The sequence below is a fragment of the Misgurnus anguillicaudatus genome, chromosome 4, assembly GCF_027580225.2.
Source record: "Misgurnus anguillicaudatus chromosome 4, ASM2758022v2, whole genome shotgun sequence".
Classification (NCBI taxonomy): domain Eukaryota; kingdom Metazoa; phylum Chordata; class Actinopteri; order Cypriniformes; family Cobitidae; genus Misgurnus; species Misgurnus anguillicaudatus.
Genome location: NC_073340.2, coordinates 24,729,544 through 24,750,296, shown reverse-complemented (window position 1 = coordinate 24,750,296; position 20,753 = coordinate 24,729,544). Strand labels below are relative to the sequence as shown.

The 20,753-nt window shown below is 37.1% G+C and overlaps 1 protein-coding gene across 3 annotated transcripts in view; it reads left to right on the top strand.

Moving 5' to 3' along the window:
• The window catches only part of nhlrc2 (NHL repeat containing 2), a 174,414-nt gene extending 161,453 nt beyond the window's left edge, over positions 1-12,961 (top strand). For all 3 annotated transcript variants that reach the window (XM_055175998.2, XM_055175999.2, XM_055175997.2), the window contains exons 6-11: positions 3,588-3,672; positions 4,044-4,275; positions 5,942-6,064; positions 7,974-8,183; positions 8,266-8,473; positions 11,870-12,961. In XM_055175998.2, the coding sequence (XP_055031973.2) occupies positions 3,588-3,672; positions 4,044-4,275; positions 5,942-6,064; positions 7,974-8,183; positions 8,266-8,473; positions 11,870-12,126 (1,115 nt within the window). In that variant the 3' untranslated portion in view covers positions 12,127-12,961. The remainder of the gene's footprint in view (positions 1-3,587; positions 3,673-4,043; positions 4,276-5,941; positions 6,065-7,973; positions 8,184-8,265; positions 8,474-11,869) is intronic.
• The last annotated feature ends 7,792 nt before the right edge of the window (positions 12,962-20,753 follow it).

Here is a 20,753-nt window from a genome sequence, read left to right as displayed (position 1 = left end):
TCATTAGTAATTTAGTATGCATGTATAGCTCAACTGGTAGAGCATTGCATTAGCGGCACAAAGGTCAAAGGTTTGATTCCCGGGAACACGCTTGCTAATAAAAATGTAAATTGTAAATGCGCTGTAAGTCGCTTTGGCTAAAAGCGTCGGCTAAATGCATAAATGGCAATGTAAATGTAGATATATTGTTCACATCACAGCAGTAGCTGAAGAAATACGCATGGTTAGCATTAGCAGAGAGAGATATTTAATGTGGTCTGTGCCGGAGCTGCGGTGTTTGTTTGATTTAGGAAGAGTGTGTTTGGAGCACATTCACTGATATCCCTGCTGTGTATTTCATCTCTTCTTAGAAAAGCCAGAACAGCTTTCCTACATGTGTTTTTTTACTATCTAAATGAAATTTTATGGCATCCTGTGCCTTTAGGCATCTCCTCATGTCCCTGTTTTTTTTACTTTCTCAAAATGTGTATTATTACTTTATTCTTGCTTTAATATATACAATGAAAAATCTAATTTTTCCTCCTAAACACAAAAAACACATAAGTGACCCTGTCTGTGAAATCAGGGCTGAAGTCTCGTAATCTAATGATGGGATGAGGAGCATCAAAATTGATTTCAATCATTGATTTCACTTTAATGTCAATCTTTGACGTGACCTTACTCAGTCAATACTAAAGATATCAAGGTTATTTATTTACAGAATGTCCTTTGCATTATAGGATGATTTTATGTGGAAAATTTGTGGTAAATCACAAAAAATTGCTTTTTTTACAGACTGGGTCATATTTAATAGCACATTAAGAATATGGTAATACGACCCCGACCCCACCTTTAAAATCGAGTGACTAACATCGTGACTAAAAAGAAATAAGGTTGCTTTCCATTTCATTCAGTTTTTAGTGTATGTGTAGAATATTTCAGCACAGATTGTTTTGCGAACCCATTACAGTGTAGTGCAGACTTTGCAGAAGGCTGTTATTGATGGATGGGGCAGCAACAACTGTTCAACCTGATGGTAAACCTGCAGCTTGTAAGCACTGTTTTATAGCAGATGGTGTTTACATGAAAAGTAGCAAAGACTGCTTACTGTATGGTTATTTTATTTAAAGGGCCAGAGTTTTGGAAAATTCATTTTTAAAACTAAATCGTGACACTTTTTGTGCGGGACACCTTGCCAAACATTATAGCACCCTAAAAAAAATTTACTTTTTATTATAGGCCTTTTTTTCGATTAATCCATAGGTCTGAAAAATTTGTATTCCATTAACTGAGGAACCGAGGAGCAATCAAAGGGGCGGGGCGTGCGCGTCATGGTGAAAAAATTTTTTTTCTTAATTTTGAAGAGACTGTGACAGAAAAATGAACACATACTAGATTATGAATGAAATAAATGTTTTAACAGGAATAGCTGCGTGATAGGGGTGGGCGATATGACCAAAATCTTCTATCACAATAGAATTCATTTTATATCATGATAACGATATGTATCATGGTAGAGTTTTTTGTTTTAATAAGATTAAAATCTTTAATACCATAGAAATGTTCATAATTCCTCTTTTTCATGTGCTTGTAGAGAATGGTTTACCAAAACTAAGTTACTGGGTCATCTTTTTCACATTTTCTAGGTTGATAGAAGCACTGGGGACCCAATCATAGCACTTAAACATGGAAAAAGTCAGATTTTCATGCCATGGCCCCTTTAAACGCTCGTTTTTTGGGGTCGACAGCTTATAAAAGCTTATTTACAAATAAAACTTAAAAACAGAATAATGCCTAAAAGCTGCTGTGTGACAAGGCGTACAGCTAACAAGCCAAAAAACCCAGAAATACATTTTTATAAGCTGTCGAGCCGTAAAACTCAGCCTTTAAGGGGAAAAAAGTCGATCGCCGACTACGTTTCCCCCTAGTGGGCGCAGTTCTATTAATATTAGTACTATAAAAAGTTGCCTGTTTCCACTTTTGTGTCATTAAACGCTCGTTTTTTGGGGGGGTCGACAGCTTATAAAAACTTATTTCTGTTTTTTTTTTTTGCTTATTAGCTGTACATCCTGTCACACAGCAGCTTCCATGCACCACTCCGCTTTTTGTTATAAGCCAGAAATGAGGAGGCAGCTTCTCGCAACACAAAATCAATGGAGACGGATGGATTGTCCCCCCGCCGGTGGACGTGGTTTCAGGTTATTTCAGGTCTCTATAGTGCCTCAGTGATATGAGATGTGTTCGGCTTCTCAGCATTGCGCGGATCGGTGGGGTTGCCGCAGCGGGCGTGCGCATAGGAAGCTTTTGAATCATGTATGATACTGATGTCATACGCCGGTTTGCGAAGCTTACGTCGACGTCAAACACGCACCCAGTCTTTACTATTACAGGTGCTTGTAACCCTAACCAGATATCCAAATGCTGCCATAACCACAAAAATTGAAAAAATAAATAAACCCACACGGTCATCATTTTCATGATTGATTGACGATGCCAAGTTCACGTACTCGAGCGATCGATTAGCCCTAGCTTTTATTACCAACCAATGTGTATTATAAAACTTTTACTGATCATTTCTTTTGGCTGTTTATTATCAACCAATATTTTCTTCTTCATCATTTAGATGGTTCTTTAATGTTACATTAACCTCCCAGCTAAACAAGTCTGCTCCATCTTTGCCTGTTTGACTTCTTCTTTTGTTTATTCCAATCAAAATGTAATTGTCTTGTGGAAATCCTGCGCCAGCGCTTTTGGCCATTTATCACCAATTTCATCTACTTTGTGGACCGCTTTCGGTTTTTACCTTCCAATCCATCTCGGATCCCTTTGAAATTTTCTGCTCCCCTACTCTCCATCTCAGCCATTATTTCTCACTCTCTCTCTTTTTCCCCCGCTCTGTCTCGCTCTTTCATGAATGCATGTGGTTAGGTTCCAGCCCAAAAGAGAAATTGTCTCTGATAAGCGCTGTACCATTAGGCAGCTATTTAGGCAGCAGTAAGTACAGAGACCCTTATTCCGAATTCCTCATCGAGGAAATGCAAAGCAATGCTCTTGAGTATCAGCGGCCCTTTGTGATGTACTTAAACTGATTTGACTTTAAAGCTTTAATAAGGTTCGAATAAATGTTGGTGAACATTTTGAATATGTCAGGAAAAAGGGGTACTTCGCCGGAAAATGAGAAAGTCATGCTTTTGAAACTGCATGAGGGCGAGTAAATGACAGTGTAGTGGGAGTAGCTCTTGTGACAAGTGGTCGAGTCGGACACCTATTTCAAATCCCTTATGTTACATTATATAGATGCAAGCAGACTGCTTTACTGAATACTGATTAGCGGGGTTAAAATAAATGTCTGTGCAATGTGCATGCATCGGTGATCTCTAATAATGAGAACGGTCACGCAGTTCACTAAGGTATGATGAAATACAATGGTCGTCCATACCATATTAGAGGCTCAATGTCATCTTGTTTAACCTTGTTTAAGCCTTGCACGACGTTTGCTTCATACACATTCAACTGAAAATTCATTCTGTTATGTTTAGCAAGATAACCAACATTAATATCTCTTAGAAAGCCCAGAATGTTTACTTATTTTGTGTTTGTTTATGCAGGCGGTGATGTATTGTGGGTAGCCATGGCAGGAACGCATCAGATCTGGGCTCTCTTCCTGGAGGACGGGAAGCTTCCCAAAGGGAGGTGAGCTCGTCTCTGTTTAGGACAGACGAGGCAATGTACATGCAAAGTAACAGTGAGACTCCCCAAATGATGTCACTTTCTGGGCAGCCACACAAACGCGCTGTTGGCAGAAACGAAACAAAATCATTTCTTCACTTTGAGTGCTGTTGTAACATTTTCTTCTGTTGTGCACAGACGACACATGAGACTTTATTTGGCTCCGACTTTTTGCTCAAAGTCTGATAAGCTCTTACGCTATTAGATGTTAATGGTAGATATTAAATGCGTTTTATCACGAATCCGGCTCTCGTTTAAAAGTCAGCCAAATGAAGAGGTAATGTTCAGCCATTCCATGTAATCACGCTAATCAGACTTTATCTCATCTCCTCCAGCGACTGCAGAAAAGGAGCGTGTGTGCGCTTCGCGGGCAGTGGGAACGAGGAGAACAGAAATAACGCATACCCTCATAAAGCGGGTCTGGCTCAACCGTCTGGCCTGGCTTTGGCTCCAAAAGAGCCTTGGGAGTGCCTGTTCATCGCGGATAGTGAGAGCAGCACCATCCGTAGCCTTTCCCTGAAAGACGGAGCAGTCAAACACGTGGTGGGGGGAGAGAGAGACCCTTTGGTAAGCCGCACCTGCTGTGTACAGAGCCGATCGCAGTTGCGTAACATGTTATAGGTGCCTCCAAACAACTGGGTTTTATGCAATAAATTACAGTGAATATAAAAAGTATTCACCCTCTTTGAAGGTTTTACGGTTTGATGTATTATAACATGAATGGACTATAAGGGACACTCCACTTTTTTTGAAAATATACTCATTTCCCAGCTCCCTTAGAGTAAAACATTTGATTCTTACCGTTTTGGAATCCATTCAGCTCATCTTCGGGTCTGACGCTACCACTTTTAGCATAGCTTAGCACAATCCATTAAATCTGATTAGACCATTAGCATTGCGCTAAAAAATAACCAAAAAGTTTCTATATTTTTCCTATTTGAACTCTTCTGTAGCTACATCGTGTACTAAGACCGACAGAAAATTAAAAGTTGCGATTTTCTAGGCAGATATGGTTAGGAACTATACTCTCAAACTGGCGTTATAATAAGCGACTTTGCTACTGTAACATGGCTGCAGGAGGCGCAATAAAATTACGCAGCAGCCGAAAATAGTCCCCTTAGTATCTTTCAATAGCAGAGGACTAGTTTCGGGCACTATGTAATATCATTGCGCCTCCTGCAGCCATGTTACGGCAGCAAAGTCCTTGATTATTACGGCAGAATGAGAGTATAGTTCCTAGCCATATCTGCCTACAAAATTGCAACTTTTAATTTTCTGTCGATCTAAGTACACGATGTAACTACAGAAGAGTTACGTTTAAAATAGAACAAATATTGAAACCCTTTGGTTATTTTTTAGCGTGATGCTAATGGTCTAATCAGATTCAATGGATTATGCTAAGCTATGCTAAAAGTGGTAGCGCCAGACCCGGAGATCAGCTGAATGGATTCCAAAATAGTAAAAGTTAAATATTTACTCTAGAGAAAATTAGCATATTTTCAAAAAAAAAAAGTGGAGTGTCCCTTTAATAAATGTTGAAAGTACATTTCACTGTGATACATTTCAGTTGGAGATTCCAAAACTTTTTTCTTTTCTTTTTTTTAGAAAGTCTCTTGTATAATAATTAAGAATTGGCGATATTAAACTCCACATTTATTTGTAATTCATCAGACCCCTGATCCACACTATATAGTGCTATTGAATCAGACACTATAAAAATATAACATGAATCAGATAAGAAGACTTTCAGGATGGTTATCCAGTTCATTTTAAGAGAAGCGCACCACATGTAGAGATTTGAATTTTTATGAGATCATAAATTATTGCAAATGATTGCACTTCAGATTTGTAAGCATCACATGCTGTGTAAAGCATTTTTATTTGGCAGTACGAGATCCCAAAGCCTTATGTAATGCAAGGAGACATTTAATAAATTAAGTTGTGGGGGAATTTTTATCATTTAATGAAGCTAGTCGATTTTTCTTCATTCCTTGGAGCAGTTCCTCAGACAGCTAGATTTCTGTCGAGTAGACTTTTTTTATGGCAGGGAATGGATTGGATTTTGGCATGTTTAGCTTTTGGATTAATGAGCTTTCTCCTCTCCTTTGAGACAATTGGGAAATCAGTTTGTACATGGAGCTGTGATGAGTAAATATACAGAAAAGCTCATATAAATTTTCATTAGTTGTATCTTGTGTGTGCATGACTTTTAAAGTTGTTTCGTTTTGCACAGAACCTGTTTGCCTTTGGAGACATCGATGGCAAGGGTATAGACGCGAAACTGCAGCATCCATTGGGAGTGTGCTGGGATGAGGGCAACAGCCTCCTTTACGTGGCTGATTCTTACAACCACAAGGTCAGTCTGCTGACAACCAAAGCAAAAATATTTTGTTTTTTATTTGTATTTTGCTGCTAAAACCTCTAACACAGCTTATTTAGTAAAGTGTCCTTTTAAAAAAAAAAATACTTGGAATTTTTTCTGGCAGGCAAAAACAACAGACGCAAATTAAACAATAACACTGCACTGCATTATTTAATCAACCACATGGCATCTTAAATAAATAAATAAATCGTTATTTACTCATACTTAAAAAGTATACTCCAGCCAACTATATCAAAATTACCCCATGATCTCCTCCAATCTTTATAATGGGAGAAAACAGTGATCAGGGAACAACTTCTGACCTTAAACCTCAAAACAGCGCATTCTTCACAGAAGTAATCCACATGGCTCCAATGCCTTTATAAACTACAATAATTAGCTTTCGGTAACAGCGCCATCTTGGACTCACGCAAGAGTTTTAACGTAAACTGCAAAAAAATGATTTTCAAGAAAAAAATGTTATTATTTTTGTCTTGTTTTCAGTATAAATATATTAAAATTCTTAAATTAAGAGCAAAACGACCCAAGAAAATAAGTCTAGTTTTTAGACCAAAAATATCACATTTAAGTGATTTTGTGCATAAAACAAGCAAAAAAACCTGCCAATGGCGTAAACAAAAAATCGTGAAAATTTTTCTTAAACACTAAATTCAAGAAAAATTTGCTTACCCCATTGGTATATTTTTTTGTTTGTTTTATGCACAAAATCACCTAAACTTGACATACCTGGTCCAAAAACAAGACTTATTTTCCTGGGTAACTCTGCTCATCAAGAAGAAGCATCTTAATTCAAGAATTTTTCTATACCTTTACTGAAAACAAGACAAAAATACAAAAAAAAATTCTTGAAAATATTTTTTGCCGTGTAGTGAGCATGGTTGCCATGGGTACGTTGCGCAGTGACTCTCGTGAATTGCTTGAGTCCAAGATGGCGTCATTACCGAAATCTAGTTAATATAGTTTATAAAGTTTGAAATATGGATATTTTTAACATCACATCGATTACCCACAAACTACCTTTATTAACCACTTGAAGCCATGTGGATTACTTCTGTGAAGGATGAATGCACTTTTATGGGCTTCAAAGTCAGAAGTTGTTACCTTATCCATGTTTTCTCCCATTAAAAGCTTGGGACTCCAAATGTGTTCCTCTGAAAGATGATGGACCTACAGGGTTCCCTTGGGTCATTGAAAGTTTGTGAATCTATTTCATGCAAGAAGTTTTCTGGAAAAAAATCCACATTATTCCCTCTATAGTGTAGGATAATATCATAAAAATTCTTTTTAAGCACACGGGCTAAACTGTTCGCTATAAATGCTTCTTCTGTATGCGAATGTTAATTCATACCAAAATGCTTTTTTGCATAGTTGTGTTTGACAAATGAAAACGTCTTGGGTTATGTATGCAACTGTTGTTCCCTGAGAAGGGAACGAGGCGCTGCGTCTCCCTTGCCATACTTCTTGCATCCCTGTAACGTCGTCTTTGGCAATATTTCAGATAGTGATATACTTCCTGGATCCCGCGTCACCCTGTCTTTGTCGTTAAGCCTCACCATTGGTTGAATTTGATATACACATTCAGACGCACTCACCCTTGGAGGCGTCCCAAAGTGTCACTGCAGTGACGCAGCGCGAGTTCCCTTGAAAGGGAACAATAACAATGTATCTTTAAAGGTAACACGCTGTAACCTTGCTCTCTAAAATGTGTCCCCACATTTAGTCCTTGAATTTGAGAGGATTGGACCTGGAAAGTCCTTGAAAGGTCCTTGAATTTGATGTTAACTAAGGTGTGGGAACCCTGGACATAGTAATTTTTAAATTTGGCTGGAGTATTGCTTAATATTAAACTACCATAAGAATAAATAAAGAGATTTTTTTGCAGATCAAAGTGGTGGATCCAAAGACAAAGCAGTGCAGGGGTTTGGCAGGCACAGGAGAGGCTGGAAATAAGCTTGGTCCAAATTTCTTGGAGTCCAGTTTCAATGAACCTGGAGGCTTGTGCGTGGATGAGGGGAAGAAGCTTCTGTATGTGGCAGACACCAACAACCATCGCATCAAAGTTTTGGACCTGGAGACCAAAGCGGTCTCTGTGGTGAGTTTCATATGCGAGTTGCTTGCATATATGCAGTTGTCATTTTAAAAGCGACTCACTGGCATTTGGCTTTCTCTATTAGTTTTCTATTGTAGTGAAATCAGAGGTTGACTCCAGCAAACCTGTGGTGAAAAAGGTTCCCAAGCTTCCCAAATCAGCCCCGATCCTTACAATGCCATCCATCACGGTATCTGCGGGGCATTCTGTCACTCTTTTACTAAAACTGGCTTTACCAGCCGGGACCAAACTGACTGAAGAAGCTCCTAGTTTCTGGAGCCTATCTGCAGAAGGTAAAAAAATGAAAATTGTGTCATTTACTTACTGTTGTGTGATTGTAATTGAACCCATTGATGCGCTTCACATTCAATGCAGCTCATTGACTTAAACTTCTGTCAGTTTCTCACCCAAAGTCTCTTGGATTTCACACATTTTAAATGTGGGTGTAGTTACAACGTTTTGCCTTTGTGGGGCAGTGTAGTGTTCCTTACTGGATTGTTGTATTCACACATTTTCAGCAGGTTTCAGAGACCAGCTGGCCGTACTGTAAGACGATCCAAGGATATATAAACAATTCCTTTATGCTTCCTGACACACAGTCAACCCCTCATTCTAGTTTACTTTTCCCATCTCTGTAATCCTGGCATCTTTTATCTTCATTTTCGTCATTATTTCTGCCTCATTCTCTGTCCGTCTGCTGCAACATTTGTCTCGGTGTTTCTTCGCTCCAATCCCACCCAAACGCTTCCAGGATTGATAATCAGTCCAGGCATCAGAGACTGCTGCTCATCACAACCTGGTTGTTTGTCTGAGCTTCATATCTGAATGCTTTACCATCCAATAAACAAACACATAATTAGTTCACGCAGGTGACCGTAGTTACAGGGACAAAAAGGGGTTATTCTGCATAATTGGAACAGAGATTTTATATAATAAATAGACATGAGTGGGCGTTGAAGGCTCTGTAACCTCGATTAATAGTCCTGTCTGACTTTGATTGATCGACTGTAGTTAAGCGCTGTACTGTAAGTGCTTGTTTGTGGGTGGCTTTCTGTGAATGTTGTTAATGTGTTTTCTGTGTTTTATTGAAAATGAGTGTTAGGTTTCTATATTTTGACCCCTTTAAAGGTATTATGTTTATGTAATTCATATACATCACTTTACTTGTTTTTATGGACCAATGGGCGGGTAACAAAGTCATAAATTAAAGAAATTTTTTTTCCAAATGTGACCCTAGCTTACTGTGCGTTCACACCAGACACAAATAAGTCGCGCTATTCATGTGTAGTTGGACACTTGAATATTTTGAGTTGACTCGCGTCATTCGCGGGTGAAACTCGTACCATTTATATATACATAGTATTGTATTTGAACACCCTGCTGTTTTGCAAGTTCTCCCACTTAGAAATCATGGAGGGGTCTGAAATTGTCATCGTAGGTGCATGTCCACTGTGAGAGACATAATCTAAAAAAAAAATCCAGGAATCACAATCTATGAAAAGTTGCGAAGTATTTCAACATCTGTCTATCAGCTAGAATTCTGACCCTCAAAGACCCGTTAGTCTGCCTTTAAAATGTCCACCTCCACTCCATTAATTATCCTAAATTAGATGCATCTGTTGGAGGTCGTTAGCTGCATAAAGACACCTGTCCACCCCATACAATCAATAAGAATCCAACTACTAACATGGCCAAGACCAAAGAGCTGTCCAAAGATACTAGAGACAAAATTGTACACCTCCACAAGGCTATGGGGAAATTGCCAAGCAGCTTGGTGAAAAAAGGTCCACTGTTGGAGCAATCATTAGAAAATGGAAGAAGCTAAACATGACTGTCAATCTCCCTCGGACTGGGGCTCCATGCAAGATCTCACCTCGTGGGGTCTCAACAATCCTAAAAAAGGTGAGAAATCAGTCCAGAACTACACAGGAGGAGCTGGTCAATGACCTGAAAAGAGCTGGGAACACCTTTTCCAAGGTTACTGTTGGTAATACACTAAGAGGGCATAGTTTGAAATCATGCATGGCACGGAAGGTTCCCCTGCTTAAACCAGCACATGTCCAGGCCCGTCTTAAGTTTGCCAATGACCATTTGGATGATCCAAAGGAGTCATGGGCGAAAGTCATGTGTTCAGATGAGACCAAAATAGAACTTTCTGGTCATAATTAAACGTGTTTGGAGGAAGAAGAATGATGAGTACCATCCCAAGAACACCATCCCTACTGTAAAGCATGGGGGTGAAAGCATCATGCTTTGGGGGTGATTTTTGCACATGTGAGAGGGTGACTGCACCGTATTAAGGAGAGGATGACCTTGGCCATGTATTGCGAGATTTTGGGGAACAACCTCCTTCCCTCAGTTAGAGCATTGAAGATGGGTCGAGGCTGGGTCTTCCAACATGACAATGACCCGAAGCACACAGCCAGGATAACCAACGAGTGGCTTTGTAAGAAGCATATCAAGGTTCTGGCGTGGCCTAGCCAGTCTTCAGACCTAAACCCAATAGAGATCTTTGGAGGGAGCTCAAACTCCGGTTTCTCAGTGACAGTTCAAAAACCTGACTGATCTAGAAAAGATCTGTGTGGAGGAGTGGGCCAAAATTCCTCCTGCAGTGTGTGCAAACCTGGTGAAAAACTACAGGACGTTTGACCTCTCTTATTGCAAACCAAGGCTACTGTACCAAATATTAACATGTCTCTCACGGTGGACATGCGCCTGCGATGGCGGTTTCGGACCCCTCCGTGGTTTCTGGGTGGGAGGGCTTGCAAAGTAGCAGGGTGTTCAGATACTTATTTTCCTCCGTGTAGATATATAGTGCATATAGAAAGATAACATGACAGCATTTTAATATAAAATTATTTGTGTTGAACGAAATGAAAAAGAAAGTTGGGTACATCTGGGATGACATAAAGAGAATTTTCATATTTGGGTGAATTCTTTTTTCAGAAGTAGGCCTTATTTATACATATTGCTTAAACTATGTTCATGTCAAAACATTTATGTGGTCCCGTGTTTGACCTAAAATGATGAGACATGGTATGTTTCTAGATGGTTAAATAAAGACATCCCTGCATAAAGGGCCCTGAGATAAGTAACCCCTTCATGAAAAAGTAAATTTATGTCTCTAGTGTTTACACGGTTGTTCTGTTTCTTCCAACTCATCCCCATAGATCTTTTCTCACTTCCTCTGCTGTCTTTTGCCTGACTGGGAATCGTTTGATTGGACACTGTCCTAATTCTATCTGGCATTTGTCTTTGTAGTCTGCCCTTGATTCAAGGCCATTGACACACACCTGGTACACACTGCAGTGCAGAAGCATTGCATAAAGACTTTTTTTGCCCCATTAAACCACTCCAATCCTTGCTGCGTGATGGTATCAGGACCTCAAAAACAGTTATATGTAATAGGGGGGGCCATGCATTAAATGTCCGGTGAGGGACAGAACAGTATGAAACGGACAGGAGTGCTAAAGTTGTTTTGACGTACAAATGTGTTGTTGTTGTTATAATTATGCATTCTTTACATACACCACCCAACACAAATCTTCAAAAGTATTGGGCGGTGGTGTACTAGTATTGTTTTGCATCCAAACACCAGGTGCTACAAGACCCAATTGGTCAGCCAGTAAAACCAAAAGCATTACAGGAAATGCTTTTGACCGCACACTGAAATGTTTATTCCCCTGCAGGTAATGAATGGCTCCTGGAGGGTCAGGATGTGACGGGGAACATACGCCATCTCTCAGAACCCATCGTCATCGCCTCATCAATCCCGGCAGTCCCTCTCTCCCCGAACCCCACGTTGACGCTCGATGCCTGGATCTACTGCTGCCTTAGTGAGGGTGGGGCTTGCATGATGAAGGCGGTGTCCTTCAGACAACCTCTCCTGATTGGCTCCACCCATCAGGAAGGAGCTGTTCCGGTGACGCTTGAACATGCTTTTTAAAACCGGCTCATATCATCCTCCAGTTTATTTCGGACGGACTATTTTATAAGCTTGATTTGATGGGTAAATATTGACGAAGTGCCTCTTTCTCATCAGCAATATTTTGTACCCAGTGCTTCTGTTGTATGTCGAGAGATGTGTGTCACATAATAAAGATTGTGTAATGCCTTCTTAATAATATTTAATTATCATTACTAGCCATCTTTATTCACTCCAATAATGACTGAAATTACGTAGTGTAGTTTCAAAATGTAGCCAGTGTCAGCATTTAAATTATACTGAATTATATATTTATTTTTTCTCACTGTAAGGAAATCTTCTAGATAAGTTAAGTCAGGCTTAATGCTGTTTAATGGACATTATTTATTGTTTTTCTACCAGGCTTGAGTGCCTTTCTGATGAGCAATACGTTTTATAAGGAATGAATTATTGGTTGGAAATCTAGTGGTGGCATTCCTATGTGACCCATTTACATCAAGCCATTAATGTTTCTTAAAATAATAGCCTGTCAGAATGGTTAGGCATTAACAAGGGGAATTGCAAAGCAAGCTGATGCATCATACAGTAGATGTGCTCGAAGATCATGCATGAAATATAAATCAGACCAGGTTTTCAGATTTTCAAGTCGCTGTGGTGATGGTCACTTAACTTGTTTTGGTTCTTTTTGCTTGCTTTTTTCTATGGCAGCTGCCTTGGCTATAAACTATTTAATAAACAACAAAAACTGTATCTCTCTCTCCCCCTGCTGAGGGCAGCTCTTTTATACAGGCTTTAAATTCTGCACTTTAACAGATTAATTGGATGCTGTGGTCTAATAAAGATTATTTTCCCAGCATTTATGTGTCTAGCATTTTATTTTCCTAACTATACACCAATGACCAATAGATTCATTGGAAATGACAACAGAAGAGATTTAATATTTTAAAAGAATATCAGTGTTTAATAATATTAGCAGTCGACCATTGGAATTAAACATTTCATGGGGTCCGGGGACCCTAGGGGGTTCATGGTGGTACTACTGGAGTCCTCCAGTAAAAAAAATTTTTTATTTGTTTGAATAAAAAAATGTTTGGAAAGATGAAATTAGGCATTTTCAGAAGAGGATTAGGACCACTGGTGAAAAAAATATTTGAATTCTGACTTTATTCTCAGAATTCTGAGTTTAAAGTCAGAATTCTGAGATTAAAGTCACAATTCTGAATTCTGAGATTAAAGTCAGAATTCTGAGATTGAGGTCAGAATTCTGAATTCTGACATTAAAGTCAGAATTCTGAATTCTGAGATTAAAGTCATAATTCTGAATTCTGAGATTAAAGTCATAATTCTGAATTCTGAGATTGAAGTCATAATTCTGAGATTAAAGTCAGAATTCAAAATTTTTTTTACCAGTGGCCCTAATCCTCGTTCGTAGGCATTAAACAAAAATACACTGTAAAAAATACTTTGCTGAATTTTTTGTTAAATCAAACTTATACGGAGCCCCTAAGGGGACATGGAGCAAAAATTAAATAAAGTTTAGTTTTGCGCGCACGTGAAACTATCACGTTTAAAAAAAAATGAAGGTTTCGCGTGACGTGAGCACATGAAAGTTTCACGTGAGCACATGAAACTAAACTTTAGATTTTTTTTAAAGTGAAGTGAAATTATAAACGAAGTCTGCAAATCATAACAAAGTACATCCAGTATTAATTTGATACATGTAGGGAGTCATTGCTCCTCCTCTTGGCCTGAAAAAGGTTGAATACCTCTGTTATATATAATTTTTACATAAAAAAACATGGTAAGGAGCGTCACATTTCCGGCTGATATTCAGACCAATCGAAACATACAGAATAAGCTGGGACACAGAGCTTTTAAAATATGTGCGTTTTAGGACGAAAGTGAAATCTGGAGTATGTGGAAAATAATGTGTTTTTTTAACCATAAACCACATGAATTGTATTATTGTTTTTTAGCAGTGATATACGGTAGCTGCTCTTTAAAATACATCAGTGCCCTTTGTTTTGCTTCAAAATGCACACAAGTAATGTTTTTCGCAAGGCATGGTTATTTCAACTAGTTATATTTCATAATTAAACTAATGCCTAGTCCTGACTTAAGATGATCCCTGTCCGGGAAACCACCCCTACATCACTAAAGCGTTTAAGACACATTTAGGTCTCATATTGATCCAGAACATTAACATCACAATAAAGATTTGGTGTTTGTTTATAAGACCTGAACTACAGGTTTGAGTCTGGCACTGATCCCTGACCACACGCTCATTTTAATAACAGTTCACACACACATACACCTGCTCACCATATGCTCTCCAGCTCAGCTGTCTTAAACCAGCACTGCCACCACGCTCCATTTCCTTGGCATTATTCGCTCAGCATTCCTGTAAAGCTGAGCTAATATATGCTGTTTGTGCTGAAAGTGATCTTCAGAATCTCACAAACACTGAATGGCATCAAAATGTTTATTATCACAAAGAAACTGCTGTGCCAATTACTGTGCAACAGGTTAATATTTAACTGGAAAGCATGTAAGTGGAGCCTTGCATGGGTCAATATGTAAGATTAGTGGGAGAGATAAGAAAATGAACATTTGAATGCAAGAGACGGGTGGGATGGCTACTCTTTTCATGCACACCTTGTCCAAGTGGCATCAAAAGGTATTTAGTTAGCAATAGACTCCAGGCCAGATTGCTATCTGGGTATGTGAATACTCAAATATAGCCAGTATTTCTTGTTAGTCACTCCTTAAAGGGCTCCTATTTTGCAAAATCCACTTTTACAAGGTGTTTGGACTTGTTTGTTGGCAGTGTGTGAACACAACCACCCTACAATTAAAAAAAATCCACCCGCTCCTTGTTTTTGAATCCCCGTGAAACCATTAGACATGCCGTTTTGATTCCCTTATAAAAGTGAGGTTACAATGATAAATCCCCGCCCACTTACAGTCCTGCATTACCATAGTTTCCACCCTCAGTGAGTTGTACTGTGTGCACTAGATACTATTGTCTCAGACTGTATTAATCAGATCTATTTTAACTGAAAGCGCTCACTGTCTGTTTGTAACTAAGTGAGGAGCAGTAGCTCATTTGCTTTTAAAGTTACAGGCATTAAAGCAGCGTGTTTTTGCACCCACCTAAATAGGGGTATTTTGAATATACTATAATAATTGATATGTGGGGTATTTTGAGCTGAAACTTCACAAACACATTTTGGGGTACACCTGAGCCTTATATTACATCTTGTAAAAAGGCCATAATAGGTGCCCTCTTTAAAATGTTCAAATAGCATTAAAGAGCACCTGGGTGATTCTCACGAAAACTTGGTTTTAAAAATGTCAAGCATGAAAATGTAAAAATTGCTTAAATTAACTTTTTTTCCCACCAGACATTGAAAAACAAAGTCTGGAGTAAATGGGAACATTAATTTTTAAACTTTTACTTATCATTTAACACTTTTTGTAACATAATTTTAAAAATTAGTCCTAAAAAATCTCATTACCGCAACAGTCAGAAAACATCAACACTGACATATTTTCAAAATGACATGACAAACCTGAAAGAACATAATTTGGAGATTCTGCACATGCATTTAAAATCAAAGTATTATGCTTCTATTAATTAAATTAACATTTAATAAGCATCTGTTGCGGTAATGATAATCAAAATGTCGTGTAAGCATTCTGACAAGACAATATTTCAAATTAACTGTAAAAAAATTATCTTACCTGGTAGCCATCTTGAAGTAACTGGTCCATGTGCTTGGTCACTCAAAATCAAACTTTATTAACATTCTGTATGTGTGCTTAAACTGTTTTTAAAAAGTGTTGCGGAGGATGAGAACATCAGGCATGGAAACATCATTTTTCTAATTTTTCTTCATTATTATTATACATGAATATTCAGTAAATATTTTTTTCTGTCATCTAAAGTAGTCTAGCAAAACATCCATTTGTTTTTTTTCTTAATATTTTTGTGTTAATTTGATTAAATTACAATATAACGCATGTTCAAACACAGCCGGACACATTGCGGTAATGAGAATTTCAGCAGAAAATGAGATAAAATTTCCAATTATAAATGCATACGTTGAAATCACACATGCTGTTGGGGTCCAATAAAGTATATCAAATTAAGAAAAATCCTGGAATGTTTCTTAAAAAACTTAATTTCTTCTCGACTGAACAGTAAATTATCTGAATTTTTTTTAGAAAATGGAGTAATCCTTTAAATTTTATAAACTTTATAAACTTTATAAATTTTCTTATTCAAAATTTAAGGTAAAAAAAAATTACTCGTAAAACCTAAAATATTTAAGCATTTTCAACTTAAAATTTTCACTTAAAGTGAGAACACTTCAGAGGCATTACCAACTCAAGTAATTTTTTAAGGTGATCCAACTTTCACTTTTAACAGTGTTAGCAAGGATTAAACATTTAGAAATTTCAAAGTAGGTCTACTGTCTTTCTTCTGATGATACCATTTCTTCATGGTTGGCCTATCGAGCAAATACAGTTTTCCTTTTATGAGGCTGGCAAAAAAAGTCAGTGGAAAAATATGAATATATAATATTTTATGACAGTTTTTGTGCTCTATGGACTTATGTGTGAGTTTTTTTTCTGGCACTGTTCCTTAACAAATAATAATGCATCAAAATTAATGTTGTTGTTAATTATAACCAGGACTGTATTCAAATATTAGATAAAAATCTGTTTAGTATTTACTATATGGAAAATATTTAAAACAAATTCATTAAATTATAAGAACAAACAAGTGCTTAAAGGGTTAAAATTTTGCAAAAGGAACAAATGTTTTGGTCAAAAATGAGGCTGGCAAAAAAATGAAGTGGAAAATTTTATATACAGTATATAATGATATTATATGACCGTTTTTAGGCAGGTACATTTTTGTCCATTTTGGACCTATTATGTGTAATCATTTGAAATTGATGTAGGGTTAAACAAGATGAACTAAATTAAAGTCAAGTCGTCAAGTGTTTTCATTTGGTGATACTGAGGGTTGACAAAAATGTTCAATCTTGTTTCTCTGACAGAATTATTAAACCTGTTTTTTACTCAGTCACTTTTACAGACAAGAACACTCCAGCCAGACTAAGATGTTTACAATCTCCTGATCAATCTAAACTAAAGCATCACAAACCTTGTATGGCCAAGTCTAAATATTTTCCCTGAACCATATCTTGTGAACAGAATGTCCAGAATGTGGGTTCCTTAAACTTTAAAAGCACACAGAAACCACTGTGAATATCCTAGCAACCCCCAGAGCAACCATAGCAAGGACACGTTTAGGACAGACAAGCATCACTCAGTATTCTGTTTAATGAAGTTTGCTAAAAAATCAATCAAGACAGTCTCAATGCAAACAGAGAGTTCACAAGGTTCAGAGTTCCATCATTAAAACTTTGATGAATTTCATTCAGCTATCTGTCAGGCTTAACAAAACCCATTTATATTTGTAAAATCATGTTTGATTCAGCTTAAAGTTGTTACTGGATGGTAGACCTTATCATAATAATCCTAACAGCTGATGTGTTAACTGCAATCTAATTGTTTTAGCAATTAGAAAGGCGGAATGAAACAGCCGAAAGTTAATTGAGATCCGTTTAAGGAAAGGCCAAAGGCCCGAATCTATACATCAAGATCCACATGTAGGCACAAATGCTTTATGTTTGCATAGGTGAAGGCCCCATAGAACGAACAAACATGTTTTTAAGGAGGTTAACAGCCAGGGCTGCTGTTTTTTCAGATAATGACCCTTTGAACCTCCTGTCCATTAGGAAAGGAAGACAGATGCTGTTTTTGATCTGTGAAAGACAGCCATAGGTTGACATTTGCCAGGAGTGTAAAATGTATGGAATGTATGAAACATATGGGGTGTGAAGCTGACAGACAGATGTTTACCAGTCTATAATAATCATGCAGGGTTTATGAAAATATACAGCAATTATTTTAATGAAACGCTTCAAAACTCATAATCATAATCCAAAATATAACTTTTAACTTTTTTTATTACGTTATTATTTTTGTCACCTTAAAGCTAACACAAACATGCATTTTTAAGGTCATCAAAGTATAATCTTTCATTAAAAATGGTTAAATATACAAAAGGTTTATTAGAAGTATACTGTTTGGTATCATCCAATATTTTTATATGTATATTCTGCTGTGACTCCATTGCTGTGGGATTTAATTTCATTAAAATGGCAGAAAGCTAAAGATAATTTAACTGCTATAGATAAAAAAATATAATATTTACCTTTTGATTCAATTATACAATCTGCACTGTTACTTTACATAAAACCACATGCTGCTTATCATTTATCAGAAAAAAAGTTACAAAAAAGACCTTTTCTGTCTCTCAAAAGTTCATTTTTGTCTCTTTATGGGTATACAACACATTGAAATGTTACGTTTTGGGGTACAATATTATACCCTAAAGAACTATTGTGTACCTTAAAAAACTTTTGTACCCCTTAAATTTTAGGGGTACAAAACCATTAACTGCACCTTTAAAGGTACACATCCTTAAAGGATTACTCCACTTTCATTAAAAAAATCCCAATCAATTTTTTCATTTATTTTTTGTTGAATATGACGAAAGTTTCACTATAAGACCCTTATGCCTCGGTTGAGATTGTTTAAAGGGGACATATCATGAAAATCAGATTTTTTCCATGTTTTAGTGCAGAGATCAGCTTATTTGCATTTAAAATGACACACCCAAAATGTCACATTTTGCTCACACCTACAAAGTGGCAATGTTAACATGTTATAATAAATTATCTGTGGGGTATTTTGAGCTAAAACTTCACATACGCACTCTGGAGACACCAAAGATATACATCTTTAAAAAGTCTTGTGAAATTTCCCCTTTAAAGCCCATTTGAAGCTGCATTAAAACTGCAATTTTAAACTGCACTAAACTGTTGAGGTCCACTAAAGTCCACTATTTTGCACATGATTTCAAATGACATCATACAAGCCAATTTAGTTGTTTTTTCCACATTTAAGGAGGAAATTTTCTTTACCGCAACATGTCCATGACTGGATTTGGGTTCTTTGACATGGAAATAAATATTTATAATTAAAAAATCTAAAAAATAAAAAGCTTCAGTGCATGTTGTACTATAAACATTCACCTTAAAGAAACATGTGGCATTTGGTGATCATTGCTAAATGTAGAGACAATAATAAGGAAAATAAATGTGTCCAAGAAGAATTTTCTCATCCTCCGCAACAATTTTTAATAATTGTTTAAGCCCATAATTGACTGTGACACTCAAGATGGCTACCAGGTAAGCAGTTCTTATTTTTTCTCTTCAGATAAAGTTGAAAATTCGTTTGTCCTAGTACCTAGACAACTTTTTAGTTCTCATTACCGAAACATGAGTTTGTAAATGCATACATTTAATGTCATATTATGTTGCGGTAATGATAATTTTTGATAATGATAATCTAAAAAATGTAAATAATTCTATAGGAAATATTTTTTAAATCCTCTAAAAATAATGGTTATAGTACTAGACCTTAATCTTATATGTGCCAAAAAATGGCTTCAAGGGCTTTTTTAAAAAAATCTGATGCTGGACATCATTTAAGTCTTGGATGACATGTGGGTGAGTAAATGATCAGAAAGTGGAATATTCCTTTAAGGTACAGTATTGTACCCCAAAATGTACAACATTATATTATGTTTAGTATACCTGTAAAAGTACAAAACGGAACCGGTACCACACAAAAAAAGGTGCAGTTTTTTTCTGACAGTGTATTAGCACTGGCTTACTTAAATCTACATTGCATTCAAACGGCTGTAGTGTAAGATGTGTTCAACCAAGCAGAAATTCATAATGATAATTACATTTGTATAAATTATTAGCTTCTTGCTCAAATCCTCATTTACACCATTAGTGCCAGCGAAAGATAAAATCATTGTCTCATTCAACACTGATTCAACCGATTTGTGCTCCAAAATTCACTAGCATGAAGTTTGGATGATGTTATCCCAAATTACCATTTCACTAGGTAACTATAGCCAAAGTCATCCAACCCAACATGCCCATTCTTGTGACTTCATTGGCTGGCGATGTAAAACCAGACCCTACAGTAAATACATGTCATTTCAGTCATCACCACCAGAATGCATTCCCCACAGCTGGTACCTGAATAAAACTTACACACGGTGCTAAATAGCACTAAAAGTGGTTCAATGGCTTGTAATCATAGGGCAACCATTTTAAGTGCCATATAGCACGAGCTTTTAGTGCTATTTAGCACCAATCTTTGTGTAGGATACATAAATTGCATAACCCCATACACAATATTACTTATGCACCCTTTACAGAGCTTGCCGCCATGCAGGCAACATGTAGACTTCCTTTGGCTTGCCTAGAAAGAGTGAGATCATTCCGTCCACAAGAGTCCCAGGACTTTATCTGATAGATCAAACAATGGGGTTGACCGTATAGAAGTGTCGGCACATTATTATTAAGTCTGTGCAATAATAAGCAACTGTTATTTTTGAGTTACTATTACCTATTGGCTTTTTCGAAACAATAAAAGAAGAAAAGATTAAATTGCTCTTCTACGTTGCAGGAATGCAAATGAAAAAGGAG